Source organism: Durio zibethinus, chromosome 24, assembly GCF_047325235.1.
Source record: "Durio zibethinus cultivar Kanyao isolate XHJ-2024 chromosome 24, ASM4732523v1, whole genome shotgun sequence".
NCBI classification, from domain to species: domain Eukaryota; kingdom Viridiplantae; phylum Streptophyta; class Magnoliopsida; order Malvales; family Malvaceae; genus Durio; species Durio zibethinus.
In genome coordinates this window covers 18728677-18750548 of record NC_143185.1, presented here as the reverse complement: position 1 = coordinate 18750548, position 21872 = coordinate 18728677, and the positions used below count along the sequence as shown (strand labels likewise).

The 21872-nt window shown below is 32.5% G+C and overlaps 3 protein-coding genes and 2 long non-coding RNA genes across 10 annotated transcripts; 2 read left to right on the top strand and 3 right to left on the bottom strand.

Annotated features, from left to right (window-relative positions):
* Window positions 1–3111: 3111 nt before the first annotated feature.
* On the bottom strand, window positions 3112–7473 carry LOC111317051 (telomere repeat-binding factor 2-like). 2 transcript variants are annotated; one of them, XM_022919370.2, is made up of 7 exons: window positions 7309–7473; window positions 6391–6549; window positions 5968–6179; window positions 5426–5510; window positions 5054–5137; window positions 4233–4579; window positions 3112–3558 (listed from the first exon to the last, which is right to left on the bottom strand). In XM_022919370.2, the coding sequence occupies exons 2-7, from the start codon at window positions 6538–6540 to the stop codon at window positions 3534–3536; spliced, it is 903 nt and encodes a 300-aa protein (XP_022775105.2). In that variant the 5' UTR covers window positions 6541–6549; window positions 7309–7473; the 3' UTR covers window positions 3112–3533. The 2 variants fall into 2 exon arrangements, with proteins under 2 accessions (XP_022775105.2, XP_022775106.2); XM_022919371.2 differs by having other exon boundaries at window positions 3112–3542.
* A 998-nt stretch (window positions 7474–8471) lies between these two features.
* Window positions 8472–10949, top strand: LOC111317050 (NADH dehydrogenase [ubiquinone] iron-sulfur protein 4, mitochondrial-like). 2 transcript variants are annotated; one of them, XM_089753526.1, is made up of 5 exons: window positions 8472–8716; window positions 8860–8948; window positions 9365–9494; window positions 10076–10105; window positions 10224–10688. In XM_089753526.1, exons 1-5 carry the CDS (start codon window positions 8552–8554, stop codon window positions 10281–10283), a joined length of 474 nt encoding a protein of 157 aa, XP_089609652.1. In that variant the 5' UTR covers window positions 8472–8551; the 3' UTR covers window positions 10284–10688. The 2 variants fall into 2 exon arrangements, with proteins under 2 accessions (XP_089609652.1, XP_022775104.2); XM_022919369.2 differs by lacking the exon at window positions 10224–10688 and adding an exon at window positions 10723–10949 and having other exon boundaries at window positions 8473–8716.
* Window positions 10950–11055: 106 nt separating this feature from the next.
* LOC111317048 (putative amino-acid acetyltransferase NAGS2, chloroplastic) lies at window positions 11056–16820 on the bottom strand. 4 transcript variants are annotated; one of them, XM_089753524.1, is made up of 10 exons: window positions 16449–16820; window positions 15057–15144; window positions 14614–14822; window positions 14241–14392; window positions 13274–13697; window positions 13059–13156; window positions 12372–12483; window positions 11970–12129; window positions 11470–11542; window positions 11056–11261 (listed from the first exon to the last, which is right to left on the bottom strand). In XM_089753524.1, exons 1-10 carry the CDS (start codon window positions 16818–16820, stop codon window positions 11111–11113), a joined length of 1839 nt encoding a protein of 612 aa, XP_089609650.1. In that variant the 3' UTR covers window positions 11056–11110. The 4 variants fall into 4 exon arrangements, 3 of the variants coding, with proteins under 3 accessions (XP_089609650.1, XP_089609651.1, XP_022775102.2); XM_089753525.1 differs by having other exon boundaries at window positions 11507–11542; XM_022919367.2 differs by lacking the exon at window positions 16449–16820 and adding an exon at window positions 15216–15775.
* On the top strand, window positions 15603–17158 carry LOC149512012 (uncharacterized). The gene is made up of 2 exons (XR_016333161.1): window positions 15603–15740; window positions 16796–17158. It is a non-coding gene; the product is annotated as an uncharacterized LOC149512012 (long non-coding RNA).
* Window positions 17159–19095: 1937 nt separating this feature from the next.
* Window positions 19096–20616, bottom strand: LOC111316180 (uncharacterized). The gene is made up of 3 exons (XR_002693391.2): window positions 20142–20616; window positions 19897–20020; window positions 19096–19377 (listed from the first exon to the last, which is right to left on the bottom strand). It is a non-coding gene; the product is annotated as an uncharacterized LOC111316180 (long non-coding RNA).
* Between the last annotated feature and the right edge of the window lie 1256 nt (window positions 20617–21872).

Genomic DNA, 21872 nt, shown 5'->3' with positions numbered 1-21872 from the left:
TCAAATGTCAAAATTGCCCTCATCTCTTTTATTTCTTTTCTCAAATGGAAAATTCTAAATGCACCTCATTTAATGTTATATACACCACATTTCTATATACATCTCAAATTCAAATTTTATTTTCTTATTTTTACTAAATAAACCCAACCCCTAACCTTTTTATTTTTCATTACTATCATATTTCTCTTTTTCTCTCTTTATTTTTTGAAATTAAGTTTTTTAGAAATGAATATCCGATAAACTATAAGGTTTTTTACAAATAAATATTTAAAAAAATTTTAAATTCTCAGATATTTATTTTCAAAAAATTTTAAAATTTTTTTGGATATTTATTTTCGAAAATACTTATTCTTTTCAAAAATGAATATATAAAAAGATATGAGACTTTTCGGATCTTTATATCCGAGAAGCTCGATTTTATTTTTAATTAAAACTTTAATCATATGCTTATAAACTCATTTTAGTTGATTATGTGCTAATGGAATTGAAATCAATATTCTCAATATGTATTGAATAAATTAAAATCATTTTCTTAGTTTTCTTTGTTTATAAGAAAAATATTTGTATTCCATGCATACTCGAAATTTTGGTCTTTTTTATTTACACATATAATCAAATAAGAATGGATATATCGATGATTTTTGTGTGCATGCATAGTAATCTGAGTTTGAATATCCTATAAAATATTATTATAGATAATGTTATCGGTAGATTGATAAATTCAACAGTATCTAATTTTTTTACCATCAATTTTTATTATTAGATTTGTCAATATATTGATAATATTTTTCAATGGCCAAAACATTAAAAATCTCAATTTTTTTGTTATCAAAAGTTTAAAATTAAATATATATTTTAAAAAATTTATGTATTTTTGAAAACGAATTTTTAAGAGTACATAATGATTCTCAAAAATTTATTTTTGAAAAAGTAATATAAATCTTAGAAATAAATTTTTGAGTTTTTTTATTTTTGATAATCTATTTTTAAGAATTATATTATTTTTTAAAAAAATATTTTTGAGAATATATTATAATATTCAAAAAATTTATTTTTAAAAAATACGAGATGTTTTTTAAGTGTGTAAATTATTTAAGATATTTTTATCATTTATTAAAAGTTAAAATTAATATTTAGTATGTTAGTGTTTTTGGAAAAAAATTTTGAGAGTGCATGGAGAAATTTAGTGAAATATTTTAGTAAAATATTTAGGAGCCCCATTTTCTAAAACCCTCTTCCCTACCGACGCTAATCCCGAAACTAAATTCTCCAAATGTCATCCATAACTAAAAAATTCCCGACCAAGTCGTTCCTCAGCCTCCTCATATCTTCCCCACCAAAACCTCCCATTTCTCGCTTATTTTCCGCCGCCACCCCCGAAGATCGGACCAAAAAACTCGAGCGCATCGCCGACGAGCTTTTAGACCTAACAAAACTTGAACGCTACGATTACTCCATCCTCTTCCGTCTCAAACTCGGCCTTAACCGCTACGGCCCCGCTGTTTCCGGCGTCACTTCCGCATCCCCTTCCGCCCCCGGATCCGGTTCGGGCGCAGTCGAATCGAAAGCCGCTGAAAAGACGGCGTTTGATATAAAGCTGGAGAAGTTTGAAGCGGCGGCGAAGATAAAGATAATAAAAGAAGTGAGGGCATTTACGGATTTGGGATTAAAGGAAGCTAAAGATTTGGTGGAGAAAGTTCCGGTTGTGGTTAAAAAGGGAGTTACGAAAGAGCAAGCTGATGGCATTGTTAAGAAGCTCCAAGAATTGGGTGCTACTGTGGTACTTGAATGAATCTTCTCTTTAGAATAAGCCCCTTACCATTGGAATTTGAAAGTGAAACTTTGCTGAAATTAATTTAGTCTGACTGAAAAGATTGGAAATTGTTTACTCTCTCTCTTCTTTGTTATGAAAATCTTTGGAGATGTTTACTGCTTGTATAAAATTTAATCGAATTAAGACTGGGTACCTGTAATTTTGCTGCTTTCTAAGGCTGAGGATGCTCAAATTGATAGAAGTGACTGGCAATGGCTTTATCATTAGTTCAGTCTCTGTTTGTTTTGGCATACCATAAACTAGATCAATGGCTCTTCTTGATTTTAGTTAAGACAGCACTGCTTTTTAGACAATCTAGCTAGTGTGCTATGCGCTAGGATATTAGCCCGTGTCGTCTGGTTATCGTTTTCTCGGTTCCAAGTCAGAGTCTGATTGTAAGTATTTATTCAAATGTGGAAAAGGAATTGTTTTTTTGGTCATTCAGTATGGAGGAGTACATTGCTTCAGTTGGAGATCTGGTTTTTAGCCCATTTTTATGCTTTATCATCATCATCATCAGCCTACATGTATGGGTATAAATCCATTCCTATTGTGAGCTAAAATTAGGTAGAAGTGGAGCCACCTTGGAGAGTTTGCAAATTGAAAGCCATTTCTATGATGCTTTGAACTAATCAATATCAAAATTTTGGGAAGGCCTGGGTAGCGGGTAGTAAAACCTTGTGTATAGCTCGTTGGCCATTGCAGCTTCATTTGACAGATGTTCTAAGGACGATGACTTGAGGCTTTTCCCATGTTTGTTGAAGATTAGGACTCTGGTCTCTCCTGTCTCAGTGATTTAACTGTAACCAGAAAGAGGTTAGTAAATTTACAAACCAAGTTTTTGTAGGCTCTAATAGTTTTAAAAATGATCTATTCTATGGCAACATGTTCAGTAACTAAGGAAAATCTTATACTGGATTGTTGTAAGCTAAACCAGGATCAAAAGTTGCACCTCAGTGTCCCTGTGTTTAATTAGCCAATTTTCCTTCCTACTTGTTACGATATGTAGCGATTGCACGTTTAAAGGCAGAAGAAAACATGAACAGGCCTATGGTTTGAAAAATTTAAGTCGACCCAGCTTGGTGGTTAAGCATATTGTTGTTTCCGCATAGCTACCCAGGACCAAAGGGCTTCATCATGGTAATGTAGTTGTATTATAGGTTACCTGAGCTCCTGCTTCCAATCTGATTAAAGTATGGACCTACAAACTTCACAGAAAGCTATATAATCATTCAATTTTTGAGGAAGCAAATCATTTTTAACAGACAGATGATATGGTTGCAGTTTAAACGAAAATATGACTAGACTGCAACCCTCAACCCCAGAGAAAGAGAGGTTCCTTTACTTAAGTGGTCATTAGCCAACAACAACAATACATTGCTTGAATACCCACTTGCAAAATTGCAGTTTAATTGTATTCGGAAAAGACAGATCATATCTCAAGCATGCCATCATAAATGCCTAATTCTATTTCTTTTGCTATATCTGTACCCTTGACTTCATGATAAAGTTATAGAATCACAAAAACGTCTAAGCTCCTCACCAAATGTTTGTTCAAAAAGAAGCAGGACTCCATGGATTAATCTCACATTTTCTTCTTTACAAGCCTATTATATTTACGGTTATAGACATGACTGTAGTTGATATACGAGGCAAGCATGATGTCAAGTCTGATGCATGGTTCCAGCAACAAACTACCAAATGGTAGGTATCTATCCATTTATGCCATCTGCACAAGTTTGCAACTGGTATCAAGAAGATAAACAATAAGAAGAAACACATAATTGGGGTAAAATCCTGTAAACCATAAGATATCACAATATAAAGCTCTATTATTTAAGCCCAAAGACAAAAATTCACAAAAGAAAACCAGTAATACATTGTAGTTCCAGAAAACATGAAAATGATGGATATAAAAAATGTATGGCCGCACAATGTCACTATTTTTTGGATATATTTGGTGTCAAAATCAACAGGAAAAGAGAAGCATCTATAAGGAGGAAAAATCTAATGACATCAAGTGAAAAAAACTGCCTGATTTCAAAGGGATTTTTATGAAAATATCTGACTTCACTGAGTTCAAAGAGGTCCAAGGATACTCTACAGAAAGTGAATAGCTATCCTTCCTAAATCGTTGTTTCAGAAACTTTTCAACCATGGAGAAAAAAGGCTGAAGTAGGCTCACAGAAATAAGTGAAATAAAATTTGTTCAACTGATGTCAAGTTGTTGCAATGAAGCTTTGTTAATTGACAGAGCCACAAGGGGTAAATATCACGACTATGACTAGAAGTACTCTGGGGTAAGATCCAATCCTCTTAAACAATCAATGTGAGCATCCTTTGAGAAAACCTGTGCTTTCAGATCTATGAACATCGTTTAATATGAGGAATATTTAAGAACTGATTAAAGAAGATTTACCAGGTAACTAGCATCCGAGACTTAAATGCTTTCTCTGCCGCTTTAGCAAAAATTTTTGCTGCTTCTGCTTCAGCTTCTGCTGCCTCTGCCTCTCTTGCTGCCTTTTCAGCCTCTGCAATTGCAACTTCTGCCTCTGCAACTGCTCGTGCAGCAGCTGCAGCAGCCTCTTCTGCAGTCATGCTTCTCATTTTTGACAACTCTGCATCAACTTGGGTTTTAGTAAGAATGTTGATGCCCTTCTTCTCTGCTTTGGAAGAATCCTTCTGCCTTCCTTCCAAAGGTACCGGAGGAGATCTTCCTGCTTCAGAAATTGTTGAACGTGGCGCAATCCTGTACTTGTGCTTTACCTATCAACATATATATCATAAAGATGAATTAATCCCGACTTATGAACACTCAGCTTAATCTTCTTTAGAAACATATTTCCCCCTTTATGAGAAGATATGCCAAAGACTTTCCACGTGGACATCAGAAAAACCAACATAAACATTCACGCAATTCATGAGGAAGAAAAATATCAATGTTGTTGGATCTTTTATGCAAACAGGATGCAACCCTTCCCAGCTTTCTTTCTTTAAATCCAATATTACGACTGCATGTGTCATAAAAGTTACCTTAATATCACTTTCATGAATATCAATGTGCATGAAAGTATCACCTAAATGTTTCTGTCAAATGCTAAGAACCATTTTTATGACCCTGGAACACTGTTGTTGAATTTAACTTTTCTGTCATGCTAGCTACTTCATAGGCTAAATGATTTATACATGATAAAGATAATAATATTCTACAGATACACCAATAATCAACAATATGATTACCTTTATCAGTGTTCCATTTGCTACCAACAGCTTTAATTTTGTTGCCAACAGCTTCTTGAGGTTTGGTGGAGCGGTGTATTTCTCCTATAACGTCAAAGATAAACAAACTCATATTAGTTGAAATGTTTCAGGTACGTCAGTCATACTAGTTTCAGAGCTGAGATTTAGGTGTTAAAACTTAAAAATTGAAATTGGACAAGAAATAAGGAGAAAAGAAATCCTAAGTTCTACTCCTACTTGAGAACAAGACAGAAGGAAAATCGTTTTCATATATAACCATTACAAGAAGCAAAAGCCTTCAGCAGTTTAATTAAATGGGTATTTTTTCTTCTAGCATATAGAATTTGTGATTGATCCAAGAAAGAAAAGTACCTCTATGTATAAAGCAATTGAAGCTCTGTCAGAACCACTTGGCTCTTTCAAACTAGTGATAGCCTCTAATAAAATATTGTCCAACCTACAAGCATTGAGAGGATATTACTTAAGCATCAATCATCATGCATGTACAAACCAGATTAGTACGGCTCCAAACACGAGTGTTTTGGACTGCAATGACCAGGACGTTGGATAATTTTGGTTTTCATCAGTTGAAAATAAGTGATCTGCAGCCCTGTGGCTCTAACAGATATGTGCATTTACAGCTGGCTTGAAATTAATCAATCTTGGAAATAAATAACTTTTGCCTTCTGCTCTTTTCATGCTTTAATATCTGGGCACTCATATACCTAAGTTCAACTAAAACTAATTTCAATATGATATAAGAATATATGTAATAAATAACCTTGAAAATTGGTTTTCTGGAACCAGTTGCCCTTGGTGTTCCACTTTTCATGTTTTACTATCTGGGCACTCAAATGCCCAAGTTCTACTAAAAGTAAGTTCAATATGATATAAGAATATATGTAATAACTAACCTTGAAATTGGTTTTTTGGAACCAGTTGCCCTTGGTGTTCCACTAGAAACTGCAAGGGGCTTAGCATCAACAACTTCTTCTCTTGGGGGTACGGTGATTAGAGCCATGGGGTTATCATCATGTTTAGCGACCAACAGATTTCTTTTAAGAGCAAGCTTGGCCTTTTGCCTTGATCCCCATATGGCTGTTGCATTTATATTTCTCCATTTATCCTGTTCACCGTAAAAACATACGCATTAGTTCACCTTTATGCATGATAGAGCACTGGACCAAAGTAAGCATAAAGCTATGCTTCAATAGTTTAGGATGCAACTAATAAAGGCACTACCAAGGCACACCAATCTCTGGTCATTAAACCACAAAACATTAAAATGCTTATTTCGATGATGATTGGTGAATCCTACTTGAGGCTTAGCTACAAACCTTGAGATCCACATTTGAGCGAGAATGCAAGACGGAACTAAACTCAGGATCTGAAAGTATATTGCGCCATTTGCCAGTTCCATGCTTCAAAACTCCTGCCCTGAGGGCAGCTTCTTCTTCTGCTGTCCATTTCTGTTTAGGGGCACCCATCAACAATTCCTGAAACCCCCAATCAAGAAAATATAAACAATTGAAATTTGAAAAGATCAAACACTAATACTAATCAATCCTATATGCTTATGCGTGTATTCATCGAGTTTAGACAAACAACAAAAAGCATCGCAATTGAACAAGAAATAGTTGATGAAAATGCAAGAAACCATTTGAAAGACCATAATCATGTTAACACAACAACTAGACATTCACAGACAGATTTTGTCGCCACATTTTCAGCTAAATTGATCCGAGGCTCCAATTCTCAACCATTGTGAAATTCTGATGGTGCAAAATCAGAAACAAAAACAGAAAAAATATCCTTAATGCAATTAAGTTTCAGAAATTCAGACAGATTTTTACAAACCCAAACGCACTTTGAAGCATAAAACTCAAACCTCCAACTTCTCTTGACTCAAATTATAAATAAATTTAGACTCAATCCATCAACACAAATAATCACAACTTGGAATTGTAAGTATAACTATGAATCTTTAATTTCCTCAATCCTCTCAAACTACAATGAAAATATATATTCTGAAAAAATTTTTCTCAGCTACAAAACAATATTAACAATGATGAAGCAAGAAGAAATCAGATTAATGCATTTTCATCCAAAGCTTGAACTTTGAAGAAATTTATTAGGATCGGCTTATCTAGAAAATTCCAAACAAAAAAAAAAAAAGAAAAAACTTTGCATTAAGTGATGAATTTTAAAATTATGAATGAATTCTTCGGAGAAATTAAGGATGAAGATTGGAGTACCTGATCGGAGACACGCGCGAAGGGAGGAAGAGAATTCACGTGCGGAGCATCGGAATTTTGTCAAAAATTATTTCTTACAAAACAAGGGAGCAAAAGAAAAAATGCTAGGGAGATTGGTTTTTTGTTCTTTACAAATGGAAATTTGGAAATGTTTTTTTTTTATTCATATTTGCTGCTTTATTATTATTATTATTATTATTACATGACATGGATGATGGCAGATGGAACTTGTTGTAAATTTTGAAAATAGCTTGCAGCCCCCTAAGCTTTTTTAAATAAAACTAGGTCCCAAGGTTTAATTGAATTCGAAGTCAATACATCCTTACCAACTATTGTTGCATTGAAGAAAAGGAAAATTAATAGGGGCATCAACATTTAAATTTATAAGATCATAAGCCAACGAGGAATTGGTTTAATTGATTGAACTCACTTTTCTTGTAATAAAATTTTTGAGTTCAATGAAACATTTTTTAAAAAATATATTTTATTTTAATTTGAGAATTAAATTTATTTGTCCTTAAAACTTTTTTTAAATAATTTGTAATCATAAAAGCTTATAAATGATAATAATTCTTAGTAAAGCATTATTTAACAACTTTGTTATAATAACAATTAATAGGATAATGGTCTAGCACGTAGACTGACTAATAGTAAAAGTGATTACTATTATGGTCCATGAACTAATTTTGCAAGCAATAGTTGACGATGCTTCTTCAAATCGTTATTACATTAATAAATGCCAAACTTATAAGATAATTTTATTTAGATTTGATGATTCACATAATTGTATCATATAAATTATTAAAATATATGTAATCATATAATAGTTTATATAAAAATTATATATTATAATTCGTATAAAAAAATAAAATATATTTTTTATTTTATTAAATTTAATAATAATTATTAAAATTTTAAATTATATCACATTTATATTTTTTTATATCTTATTTATATCATATTACTGTACCATATTTTAAATTATCAAAATTAATTTTAGCTCTTAATATTAATTATCAAATTATCAAACATCAATGGGTTCTACAAAGAAAAAGAAAAAAATATGGCCAATTTAGTAAAATATAGAAACATGAAGATCAAAACTGTAATTACAAAAAAATGTTTTTTTTTTTGCCAGTGAAAATATATATTTTATTCAGTCACCTTTTTTCTCTTAAAAGGATTCGGATTAGAGAAAAGGAAAAAAGAGCACCCGTAAAACGCAGAGATTTTGAGGAAGACGATGGCCGCCACGAACTCTCTGCAAAAAATAACGAGCCAACCTCGAGTGGTTCGAACCACCCTGGGATCTTTGTGGAGAACTTTCTCTTCAGATGCACTGATGGAGGTCAAGCCAGGCGAGGTCGGAATGGTTTCCGGTATCCCTGAAGAACATCTTCGTCGGAGGGTAAATTTCAAATTTTTATCGAGGTGTAGGCAATTTTTGATCGATCGCTTTTTTCCTCTTAACTTTTGAACGAATGTGGAAATATATAATTATTGCGGCGCTTGTTTATTTGTTTATTTATTCTTTTTTCACATTCGTCGTAGGTTGTGATATACTCGCCTGCTAGAACTGCAACTCAACAAGGATCTGGGAAAGTTGGAAAATGGAAGATCAATTTTATGTCAACACAAAAGTAAGTTTTTTTTCTATCTTTTTTCCCTTTAACCTGACTTTTCCCTATCTTTTTTGGTTGTAGAAATGGATTTTTTTTTTCAATTTGCCATTTAGCTGTTAGAATGTGATCCTAACTCCTAAGTAATCTCTGCTGATGCTTATAAATGGTAGAAAATCAAAATGGCAGAATTAAGCTATTCCTCTATTCTTCAATTATCTGTTTTTGATTGCAAGTAACCAAATTTGAAGATTCTGAAATTTGGGTAAAACCTGTTCTCTTGAACTTGGGCGTCATTGCCAATTTCTTGGTGTGATCCTAAATTAGGGTTTTCTTTTTGGTCTTGTCATGCGCAGGAAAATCTTAGATTTTTTTTTCTTGTAACCGTGATTTACATAATCAAGATTTGTTTCTTGTCATTGAATAATATGGTGTAGGTGGGAGAATCCATTGATGGGTTGGACATCCACAGGGGACCCTTATGCTAATGTTGGTGATTCCGCACTTAGTTTTGATAGTGAAGGAGCTGCAAAGTCTTTTGCTGAGAAACATGGGTGGGAATATGTGGTATGCTTTATCCTTTATTTTTCACGTTTTAAGTTTTTTTATTGGACTGAAATATTAAACTGTATTCATGGAGTATTATTCCATTTCTCGTTTTGGCTTTAAAATAACAAACTTTGATAATATTTGGTTCTTTTTTAGTCTGAATCATTCTTAGATTTTTTTTTTTTTTTGTGTTAGACTAGAATTGTTGTTTTTGGTTTCAGATATACCTAGAGATTCTTGTATTTGTTTTGTATAAAATATTGAAATTCAGTATCATATTTTATACGAAAATTACATGTCATAATTCGTGTCGATATAAAAACATGAAATACATTTTTTTATTTTTATTAAACCCATATATAGTTATTGTTATAATTTTAAGCCATATCACTTTCGTTTTTTATTTTCATATCGGGTTCTTGCAGTGTCACCGTATCATATTTTAAATTATAAGATCTAATTACAGATATTTGTTCCCTGTTGTTAGATGGCAAATTCACTCGATTATTTTGTTAAAGTTTTTTTCTTTGTTAATTTGTCCAATTTCCATCTTTCTGAGACACTAATTGTTTGGTGGTACATCTTGAACCCATATACAGGTTAAAAAGCGGCTGACACCAGTTCTGAAGGTTTGGACTCTTCCTTTTGCACTTTTGGCACTAATTCTGCTTCTTTAACATGAGCCTACATGGCAGCAAGTTTGGGAGTGATAACAGTAGTTAATTTAAATCAGGTTAATTCTTTCAGCTAGGCATAAGAACAAAAATCAACTCGAGATTTCTTAAGGCAACTGATCAAACCAACTAGGGCATCATCGGTTTTCAACATTTTGAGCTTAGTGGAATGACTGCCAGTAGGCCCTGCACATTCTTGATCCTTGACTAGACATTTTCGTTGAAATCATTCTTGTTTATGTTGTTATATTTTCTCATGGCCTCTGCTAGAAATTGCATTTCTTACTAGCCCTCTTGCCAAATTGAAATCTTCTAAAAGATGCTATGAAGTTCTACAAGTTGACATTTAGACAAGTTGGGGTTACTTATCTGAGAGAGAGAGAGTACTTGATAACAGCAGAAAGTTACTGTATATGATGATTATATATGCTGCTAGAGTGTCCAAAAATACAGAAGTACGGACGTCACATGCAATACGTTCAAACACCAGTGCTGCTTGAGTTTTATATTATTCATTAAAGTTACAATATCCATGGTAGTATTTCTTACCATGTAAATATATGTGGTCGCAGGTGAAGTCGTATGCAGATAACTTCAAGTGGAAGGGACCTGTTATATCTGAAGACTGATTCTATAATCCTGCAGATCCTGTTGCTTTTTTCTACCATAATTCAAGTTGAGCAACTGAGGTTCAGGTTTTCATTATTACACATTTTTCAAGATTAAAATAAATGTGATCAACAGCGACCAAATTGGTTTAACTTTTTTAACCAGAAAAGAAAGGCTAATTTATTTGTCATACTATTTAATTACGATTCGACCACAAAATGGTTATGGCTACAATAATCAATTAGGGAATTCATGACAAAAACCTGATGCAGAGAATCCCCTGATCAGTAGCTTACCAGAGCGATGAGGTTAAAAATCCTCGATGCAGGCCTGGTTAGCTGTGTTGCAAGGTCATTTAAACGCTCTATCAGCAGTAATTCCACTTCGACCTGGTACCAACTCCTTCATGTAATATTTGGATTTACGCGATAGATTAATCTTTTTCCTCCTTTCATACGGTATCATGTCAATATTGCATTCTCTGAAGCCGCGCCGAACGAACCTGTGAGCACCATAAGTGATGAGTATTGGCATAGTTTTGTATACCCGTAACCTGGACATAATAATAAAGGCCATAAATTGAAAGACGAACTCTCTCAAAGTGATAATGGACATAAGTAACCTGGACATATTTTATAAACCATAAGAGATGCAATTGCCTCCTTTTGGAGATCGTATAGAATTCATAAGTAGTGGAGAAAAATACAAACCAATCAGCAGTACGAGTTGTAAGCAGGAAAAGCATACTTAATCCAAGGAAGAAAGCCTTCTTCTCAACGTAATCTGCACAAATTTTGATTGATATCAATTAGAATTATTATTAGGAATGATATGGTTGGTTGCCCACAAACAAATATCCTATAGTAAAATCACATTAAAGTGATGCTCATAAAAACAAAAATCACAATCAGATGCAAATCCAGCATCATTCTATGCTCAGATTGTGGGAACTGAACTTATCAGCAAATCTTTTATATGCAATCCTGCAGCTTAAAAAGGTGCTTTGTTGGAGGTGCATCTCTAAAATTATTATTATTATTATTATTATTATTATTATTATTATTGATGATGTTGTTGTTTTTGTTGTTTCAAATTTGTAAAGATGCTTCCGTAAGATAAAGAACTGAGCTAACAAACCAGAATCAGTAGCAAAGTATGATGATGTCCCATATGACATAAGCAGTGAAGCTACAGATGTTAAACATCATACCAAGCAGTTTATCTCCCTGTCCTTGTCCTCGGCAGTCAGGAGAAACTGCAATACAGGCAACTTCCCCACACTTGTCCTTGAAGAACGGAAAAAGAGCAGCACAAGCAATGATTTGACCTTCCCTTTCCATAACAAGGAATGAATCTATGGCCTTAAGTAGCTGCACAAACAAAAAGCCACAGAAGAATTTAATATTTAGATGTTGGCTCCGGCACAAAAGAATAAAGGGATTTTTTCCAACTACCATTAGTTTAAAGCATCCAAGAACCAGTAGAAAAAATAAACCATGCAAAATAGGACCAAACTTTTATTCTTATTACAACATGCGGATTATTGAAAAAGTATATACATGAACGAGAGAGTTAGATTTGTCAAACAAAAGTCTAAAACAGCAGCACGGACCTCCTCATCACTCCTGCGAACCAATGTGCCGGACTCCTCTAAAGGTTGAATGATTTGCTTGATTCCAGCGAGATCTGTCACCTTAGCCATCCTAGTTCCTTCATATAGATCACTAAATAGCAAGCAACACTGAAGTCAGCAAATTCAATGCAAGAATGCTTAATGACTTAGTAAATCTCACAACAGCATATCATGTAAACTAACAAATGTCAGCCACATGAAGATACTTTGGGATCCCTAATCCTTGGAAAAAGGATATCAGAACAACATATCCGTCCAGTTTGTCTGTTGCCAAATGTAATGAAACTGATCAGTGCTTAATGCATGACCCAGGAATTAACTAGGAAATATCACATGCTACTCCAAAACATTTAAGTTGGAAAAAAAATTGTGAAAATACTAGAAAGTCCTCTAAATTATCAATAAATTCAAACAATATGTACCTATAACTCTTCTGAAAACTTATACTTAGTTGCATATAACATCCATTTTTGGTTTAGCTCTCCACCTGAGGAGCAGAGCCCATTAAAACATCCGAATAGGCTACCGCTCATGCAAAGATTGAGAACTCACAAAGCAAATGCAGATACATGGCAAATTAACTACTATATTTGGTACACAATGCCTAAGGCAAATGCGTATTTTCCCATAATGTTAACCAACAAGTTCACTGCAAACATTAAATACCTGGCCACCATTGTCCCCATTCCGTCTCTTTTGAACAGTTCCAATAATAAGACCCCACCAATAGTCCCATCTAACAAATGAACTCTTTGTACACCACCCTGGCAATGAAAGCAGAAAATACAATTGGCATATTGTTTTTGCTTGGCAAAGCAATTGCTTTTGCATGGGAAAGCATCTAAATTTAGTAAGCTGGCAGACAAACTATTTGAACTTACTCTGCAGACAAAAGCTGCTGCAGCCAACTCTGAAAGGTAACCATTTTGTTGACTTAGCCGCTTCTGACCTCCAATAGCAAAGCCCTGTTTTCCAGACCATAGTCCATTGCCATTATCAAAACCAATGCCATTCTGAAAGATTGGATTACATGTATTACTAAGAGCTTTCCCATTCTGTGAAGTGTGTACAACTGCAATAGAATCACTATTTCCAATGCAAGTGAGATCTTCTTCACCAACAACTTTCACATATTTAGCCGCTATCTCACTTTGCTTGGCCCGTTGACGGATTAACATATCTGCCTCTTGAAGAGGCAAGAAATTAATAAGTCGTCCATTCTCATCCAAAATCGGACCATCTATTATGCAAATAAGCTTATCTGCTCCAATAGCTAATGCACAAGCCGTAGCAACTTCATATGTGCTGAAATGTATGAAACATAAAGCATTAGCAATCAGGCTTTGAATCATTGGAAAGTAAAACAAAACTTTTTAGCCAAGTCAAGGTGCACCATAAAGCAAACATATTTAGTTAAATTAGAACTAGTTTACAAAATAGAAACACACATGCAACAAATTCAAGAACTGCTCATGCTGAGATATTTCGTATGTTCAACCCCACAAGGAATTGTAACTTCCAGAGTTGGGTTTCTTTTCCGGTATGATTGGTGTCTTGTAATCCTTCAAAGGCACCTACTGAGACAGCAAATTAAATGATCCCTTTGTATATGACAAAAACAACTTGGATAAAATAAATGAAGATAGAAATAGTAAAAGGGGAAAATATGGGTTTTCTCAATGCTGATGACCTGCCCAATAAATAGTAGGTACTAAAAAAATTGCAGAATGTGATTTATTTCCCCCCCCAAAAAGTTGATTTGGAGTGATAAATCAAGGAATTTTAGTTCATTGGATAATATATAAGAGCAAGCTGCAACCAAATACCATTAAAAGTTACACAGCATACTTGCAATTCAAAACTTCTCCAGAGCTAGAATACCCCAGGTTGCTTAATATTACTATACAACCACCATCAAGCCTCTCACGCATGCGAGCAACATCTATTTTCTTTACTTCACCTGTTGCTCCATAATCAACACCTTCGACAACTCCTCTTCTCTGCAAAAGGATTTAACAAGATTGACAAAGGGCACGTAGCAAAAACATGCTTTGCAGGCAACCCATCACTTTACATGTACATGCATATATGACATAAAAGAAATATATTCACTCTCCTCAATTTACAAGGATATAGTCATTGTCTCAAAGAGAATAATATTAATGCACATACAAGCACAACCCAAATCCAAATGTTATTTTCCAAACAGAAGCATTCTAACCTTGGCTGCAAGGAAGTTACCACTAGCAACGCTGACACCAACGTCGTGCCAACGGCTACTATCACCATGTCGACGAATATTACATATGGAAGGTCCAGGAGAAAGTTTTGCCTCTATCATTAGACGAATCCCTCCTGCCGCTTCCATTGCAGCAGCCAGAGATTCCGAGTCCGTTATTCTATATCTACCATCATACTTTGGTTCATGCCCTGCAAATTTTCATAGATCATGCAAACAAAAAGTTTAATCACAGTTTAAGTGAAACAAACAATGAATTATCTAACCAAAACATGCGCTAAAATTAGAAAAGATGTTTCTAAATATGGCCAAAGCTTTAAAATTGAATAGGATTGTAATTACAATAAAGACAAATAATACTACAAGATATTATAAAAAAAATCCAAGTAAGAACATGAAACGGTGTCGTTTTTTGTTTGGCCCACCTTTCTCGACCAAAAGCTTGTCGATTTGCACGTGAGTTCCAGGAACAATAACAAATCTGATCCCTAGGTGGTGCAAAAACGCAATATCCTGCAAATTGAAAAAAAAAAATAAAACCTTGACCATAAAAAAATCCAGAAGCTTTTAAATTTTGTCTTTGCATTCAAAATGGCGTCCAAAAAGGGGGAAGCAACGATTTCGCCGGAAATAATAACAAAGAAAGTACTGCCACGGTGTGCCCAGAGGTAATGCCAAGCCTCACGGAACCACCGCACAAACTGCTTATCGTCAAGGGAGTTATAAGTCCCCTCCACGCTATCTTCTTCGTTAATCACATTGCGCTTAAACGAATCACCTCGCTTGCACACGGTTTCGGGTTTAAGAAAATGAGTCCTGAACTTCAGCTCTGGTTTTAGTCTTAGGACGTCGTTTTCGAAGGCGTGGCGGCATGAAAAAAGTTTGGCTTGGGCGAGAGAGAAGAGGGGGACGCGAGCCGTTGAGCATGAAGCGGCCATCGTGGCAACCCTGAATAGTTTGGTTAGAGCGTGGAACGGTGGAAGTAGCAAGCCTTTTTCGTCTTACATTTCAGAAAATGAGAAAAACAGTGTCTGGTTATGACACGTGCCTTCTTTAGTTGCAGAGGGAGCAAAGGAGAAGCCACCCCGCCGAGCGGTTATCGATAAAAGGTTAATACGGCACTTTTTTTTTTTTTTTTTGAGTATTCTTAAGAAAAAAATTACATATGGCAAAGTGGGGAAAAATAAGAACTAGTACATGAAATTTGTTTTGAATGGGATGAAATCACATAATTAATAGTCGATTATTTTTTAATTAATTAATATATTATTAAAGTTAACATTTAAAAATTACGAATTTAAAAAAAAATTATAAATGTAATATTTTTTAATTAAATAAATAATATAAAAATTTTAAAAATAAATTAAAAATTTAATAAAAAATCTGATAATTACTCATGATAAAAAAAAAAAAAACATTCCGAAGATCGAAAAACCAATATTTTACCTAAGTAAAAATAAATTTTCTTATTCCTATTAAAAACCTAAAGTAATTTTTTTATAAAAAAAATTAAATTTATTTAAAAAGAATTGATCTAAATTGTTAATGTTTCATTTGAGTTAATGAAAAGTTTAAAAATTTGGTTGGTTAATGGGCAGAAATTTTGAACTCATCGTCATCTCGTCCTGTCATATGATTTTATTGTTAGACTTAATTAAAAAAAATCTAAATAAAACATAAAATAAAGTAATTTTTAAGATTAAATTCATTCATGTAATTTAATATTTTCAGCTAATTTTCAGCGAGAGAGAGAGAGAGAGAGAGAGAGAGAGAGAGAGAGAGAGAGAGAGAGAGAGAGAGAGAGAGAGAGAGGAGACCTCGAGTATGGTATCCAGATATGGACTAGCAACAAATTCTCCTGATAACAGCAAAACAAATGTGCTTCCTCGATGCAAATAAACATAGGACTGAGCTTCCCTGAGCACTTCCACAAACCTCAACTCTTCCTCCGTAATATCATAGAACTTCCCGCAGCAGCCATTGTTATTAGTATTATTATGCTTTTTCCACTCACACCCTTTAACCACCGATCTTCTCATTTCCTTCCTCACCAATATTCCTCTCCAACCATGATCAAACATACTCCTTTGGAAACTCAATTTATTATTGCTTCGACATGAACTGCAAAATTTCCCATAGTTTGCTTGGGAATTCATCCGTGCAGGACTTACTTTAACAGCAGTTGCCATGTATCAGCTGAGAGAAAAACCAGGAAATGCGGCTGAACGCTGGAGTGAAGAGGTGGAACGATAGGGAAAGGGAAGGGTTGAAAAAAGAAGAAGACGACAAGCTAACTGACCTGGGAATTTGAAGCACATGGTGGTGGCCCCATGGCTTTTGCTGTTTTTCTAGTAATCAGGCTTTTAATTTCTCTGGTTGATAAAATGTCAAAGGAATCAACAGATTATATACATGATATTGGGAAACAAAAGATTTTTTGTTGAAAGTTCTGAGAAGAAAAGAATGTGTATAATACATGCATTATTGTAAGTAGTATATATTCAGTTATAACATGATCAAATCTCAATCCGAATATCCCATTCCTTGTTTTATTTTTTTATTTTTATCTTCTGGAATATGCTTTACTTTTCTTACAATGTAAAATTGTTCATAATGTAACTAATTAAAAACAATTTTCAAATCATTTCGTATATGCTGGAATTTTTTGCTTTGCACTGGGGCTGTTTTCTGGGAAAATTCAAATGCATCAGTCTTGTTTTCAGGGAAGTTTCTGGTTCAGCTGAAATATGTACGGGATTAATGCAAAATTTTCAATTACTTACTTTTTTTTTTTTGTGGTAAAAAGTAGTACTAGTAAATATTTGAATACAAATAAAAAAATTTTTTTTAAAAAAATTAAATAATATATAAATTTCATTTTAATAAAAATAATTCTCCTACATACCTGTAATGTATAATTATATTTTTTATATTTGAAATTATTAAGATTTGATTTTTAATTATTGATATTAAGAGTTTAATATTTTATTAATAGATCATATGATTGATATATTTTTTTCCATCCCATTTTTTTATTTTTTGATATTAAGAATTATGAAATTTTAATTTTATAAAAAATTTTAAAATTTAATATTAATTAAGTATATTAAAATCAAAATTTATTTCTTAAGCTACATAAAAGTCAATAACATTTAAATAATTTGGAACTTAAAAAATATTAATTTTTGATTATTTGTTAATATTCATTCGGAATATATTCTGATTTGATTTCTTATGCTCTTTAACCTTATATATAACTAGCTCCAAGAAAATTAGAAAAGTTTATGATTAAAAGGTAAAACTTATTTCTATCACACAAGTGGAATCCAAAATATCAAGTTTGGACCATTGAGCACAATTGTCTTCTGTTCTGCTGCAACAGAAACGAAAATACGTAGCAAAAAAAAAAAAAAAAGTTATAGAAACAGCCAGTACTCAGCTCTACTTCCCCTAACGTCAAAAAGCATCCGAATAAAATCAGTACGGTGAAGAAATGGTGACAAAAAGAAAAAGATCATTATTCTCAATTATTTCGGCAAAGATTCTTAGGGCATCTAGGCATGTTTCTTCTTTTATCCATTTCGGACAACTTCAAGAAACCACTCAAAAAAAAAAAATTTATTTGTGAATACTTTTTTTAATTAAAAGAATACTAAGATGCTAATTGCTTGATTAATACTTGACATTTGTGAAGCAATTAGCACCAAATTGCCAAACAATTAATATGCTTTTAAGAAAGTTTAATCTCAAGTAGCAAGAGAGTTTATTTCGATATTAACTACCTTCATTCCAATTCATTAAAAGATTAGGAAAGATAATTTTTTATTAACTTGCTAAGGTGGATATAAATAAATTTATTTATATTGATATGAAAAAGTTATGTATAAAAGAACTTAAAAACCTTTTATTGCAAAAGAAAAACTTATACAAAATTTTTAAATGAAATCTGTAAAGTTTTTCGTTAAAAACGATCTAATAAAAATTTTAACAAAAAATTTAAATAAAAAAATAAATTGATATGTAAAAAAAAAATTTGAAAATACATTTTAGAATTAAAATTTGATTTGTATTTATTCAACAATAAAAATTTTATCAAAATTTTAATTAAAAATGTTTATCTATAAAATTTATTAAAATTTTTTCAAAAAGTTGAACACTTGATCTATGTAATAAAATCTTTTTCATTTTAATTTTTATTTAATCAATTTTAGTATAAAATTTCATGAATTTCACCTAAAAAATTTCCCCTAAATTTTTCCCTTGATGCTCAACTAAAAATAGTAAATGAATAGCATGGAAAGGAACCTGTTAAAAAGTGGAAGTGGAAGAGAATAATCGAAACAAACCTAAAGCACAAGTGAGAAGATGAGAAGATGTGCCCTTCTCTTCCACTTCTCAGAAACAACAATCTAGATTTTTTCTTCACATGTAGAATAAAATTCATTCATGAATTACAAAAGGAACTGAACCTCGAAATATGCTACATCCATGTTATACATTCAAAACCAAATAAAAAAAAATCCATACACATTAGATGAAAATCGAGTAGTTTATGGATATAAATCTACCATGTTATACATTCAAAACCAAATAAAAAAAAATCCATACACATTAGATAAAAGTAATTAATTAATTTCCCTTAATTGGAGTTAAGGATGATCGACAGTTGACAAATGACCAAGCTGATCACTTCATTCTCCTTAGAAGCAAGCATCCAGAAGGCAACAACAACAGAGTGCTGCTAAGCTGCAGAAGAAACAACACCAAAATCAAGTCAGTTTTACAGCTTTTTGCAACAAATATTAATCATGATTACTTGCAAGAATTACTTCTTCACGAATTAAATGTAACCAAACCAGTCATATAACAATGAGTGATATTGAGAATTTGATAATCCTGATGTAGGAAACCAAAAGTTAGAGACCCTATCATTTGATTCTAACTCTTCAAATTGGAATAGGATGCATATCATGCAATGCATGGCTGAAAAGAACTGAACTTTTCATGAATGAAGGAAAGAATTGAAGTCTACAATTTTCCATTGGAAAAAGAAAAAGTTTGGTTTAGATTTAGACAAAATCAACCATCAGACAAGCCCTGGAAAACCATATTCTCTTTGGAAGATCAACATATAATCAATAGTCTATATGCAGATTGGAGAGTAAAATTATGTTAACCCGACATGGAACTAATTAACAAGTAACATCAATACTAGTTCTGATCGAATGCTTGAAAGAGATAAAAAGAGAAAGAGAGATTTTTTACCATCCTTCAAGAAAACTGGTATCCTGCTGCTGTCTAGGAGGAGGAGCTACGTACTGTGGAGGCGGGTAGCCATAAGCTTCAGCTGGGTACCCTGGCGGTGGATATGCATCCTTTGGAGGATACCCTGCAAATCCATAATAATAACATTAAAAAAATCCCATGAAAAACAAAAAGAGATTGTCAATCTTCCAAAAGAAAACCAAATATAACAGACCTTTTCAAAATCAGAGTTAAAGAACGAATACCTTGAGGAGGAGGAACACCAACAGGAGGTTGCTGCTGATTGTAGTAACTCATCTTTGCCTTCTTCTTCTTTAAAATCTTTCTATCTTAACGGATTTCTTGATCTTGAGAATTTTCTTTTTTGTGTCTTCTGAACAAAGAAAAACAAAACTTCGATCAAAACACAAAAACAAACCCTGGGTTACTGAGAATCGGGGGTAACAAAAGCTAAGCCTGAGGAAGCTTGGAAGAAGTTTGTATAGATGCTAAACCGACTCTTCACTCTTCAAGGGACGAATAGCTTTTTATGATGATGAAGAAAAGAAAAAGACGATCCCCAATCCATTATGTAAAGGAATTGGAATCTTTCACAGTTCAATGTATAGTTGAACACTTGAACTGTTGAAGCGTGGTTTCCAGTTTCACCTAGAAGTTGTTCTATGGAGTGGAACCGACTATTCGGGTAGTTGCTTTAAGTGAAGCCAAAGCTTCTTTTTGTTTATAAATAATAATAAAGACTTTATTAACAATAAATATCAATATTAAAATAAATATATAAAAATTAATATTTTTTAAAAATTTTACTCCATTTGATTCACTTTATCGATACTATTATTTTTCTTTTCAGTTCAATTGATACCATTACTATTGCTTTGCAGTCCAGCAAAGCAGAGCAGAGGGTACATTGCCTCCATCCAAAAACCAAAAGCATTGGGAAATCATATACCATGCATTTTACATCATGATCATTTGGTAAAGTTTATCCCTTTACATGATTTGATGTGAAATGTTCGTTTTGGCTTTATATTTTAAATACATGCATCTTATTTCTCTTTTAACTTTAATAAGTTAATTTCATTTTCACTTTTGTTAACACACACAAAAGATTGGAATTTCCTCTTCCAAGTTTTCTTCAGACATTTTTTTCAACAAAAAAAAATTCATCTAATAATTTGGTCAAAACCTTAATCATACTTGAAAAACTAAAAAAAAAAAAATCCTGGCAATAAAACCCAAATTGAAATTTTCCTTTGTTTGCTACCCTTCCTTTCTGCTGGTAAAAACTTCTTTTACTGTTTCCTGTTTTTTCCTCCTAAAATCTTGAAGTGATTTATTTTCTCTACTTTGGAGGCACTTTTTTAACTTTCAATTTCTTGGTTTTCAAACTTTCTTTCGCTCGATAATCAACTGTTGAGTTTGAAACTTAGCTCACCCTCTCCCTGTTTATCCAGCCAACTGTACGTAAATCGTCAAACATGTGAATGCAATTTCTTAACTCAAATAAAAAAAAGGATCACAAATATAAATAATATATTAATACTCATAAATTATTTAAATTTAATTTAAATAAAATTTAAATTTGATTCGATTATTATCGAATAATTTAATTTATAAATTGAATCAAATTTAAATATTTTTATATTTAATTTAAATAATTCGTAAACTTAATTAAATATTTTTATTTTAATATATTTTAATTATTTTAATTAATAAAATTTTTAAAATTCAATCTCGAACTCTAATAACGTAAATACTCGAACTTTTATCAAATAAAAAAATTAAATTTATTTTTACGTATTAATAAAATTTAATCAAACAAATTCAAATAATTTAATTTTTATCTCAAATCGAATTTGAACTAAAAATAAATAAAATTTAATTATGTTTAAATCAAATTTTAAATTAAATTCAAATGTAAACTTAATACTGTATCGATCTGAATTAATTACACCCTATCCACAGCCAATACGTCA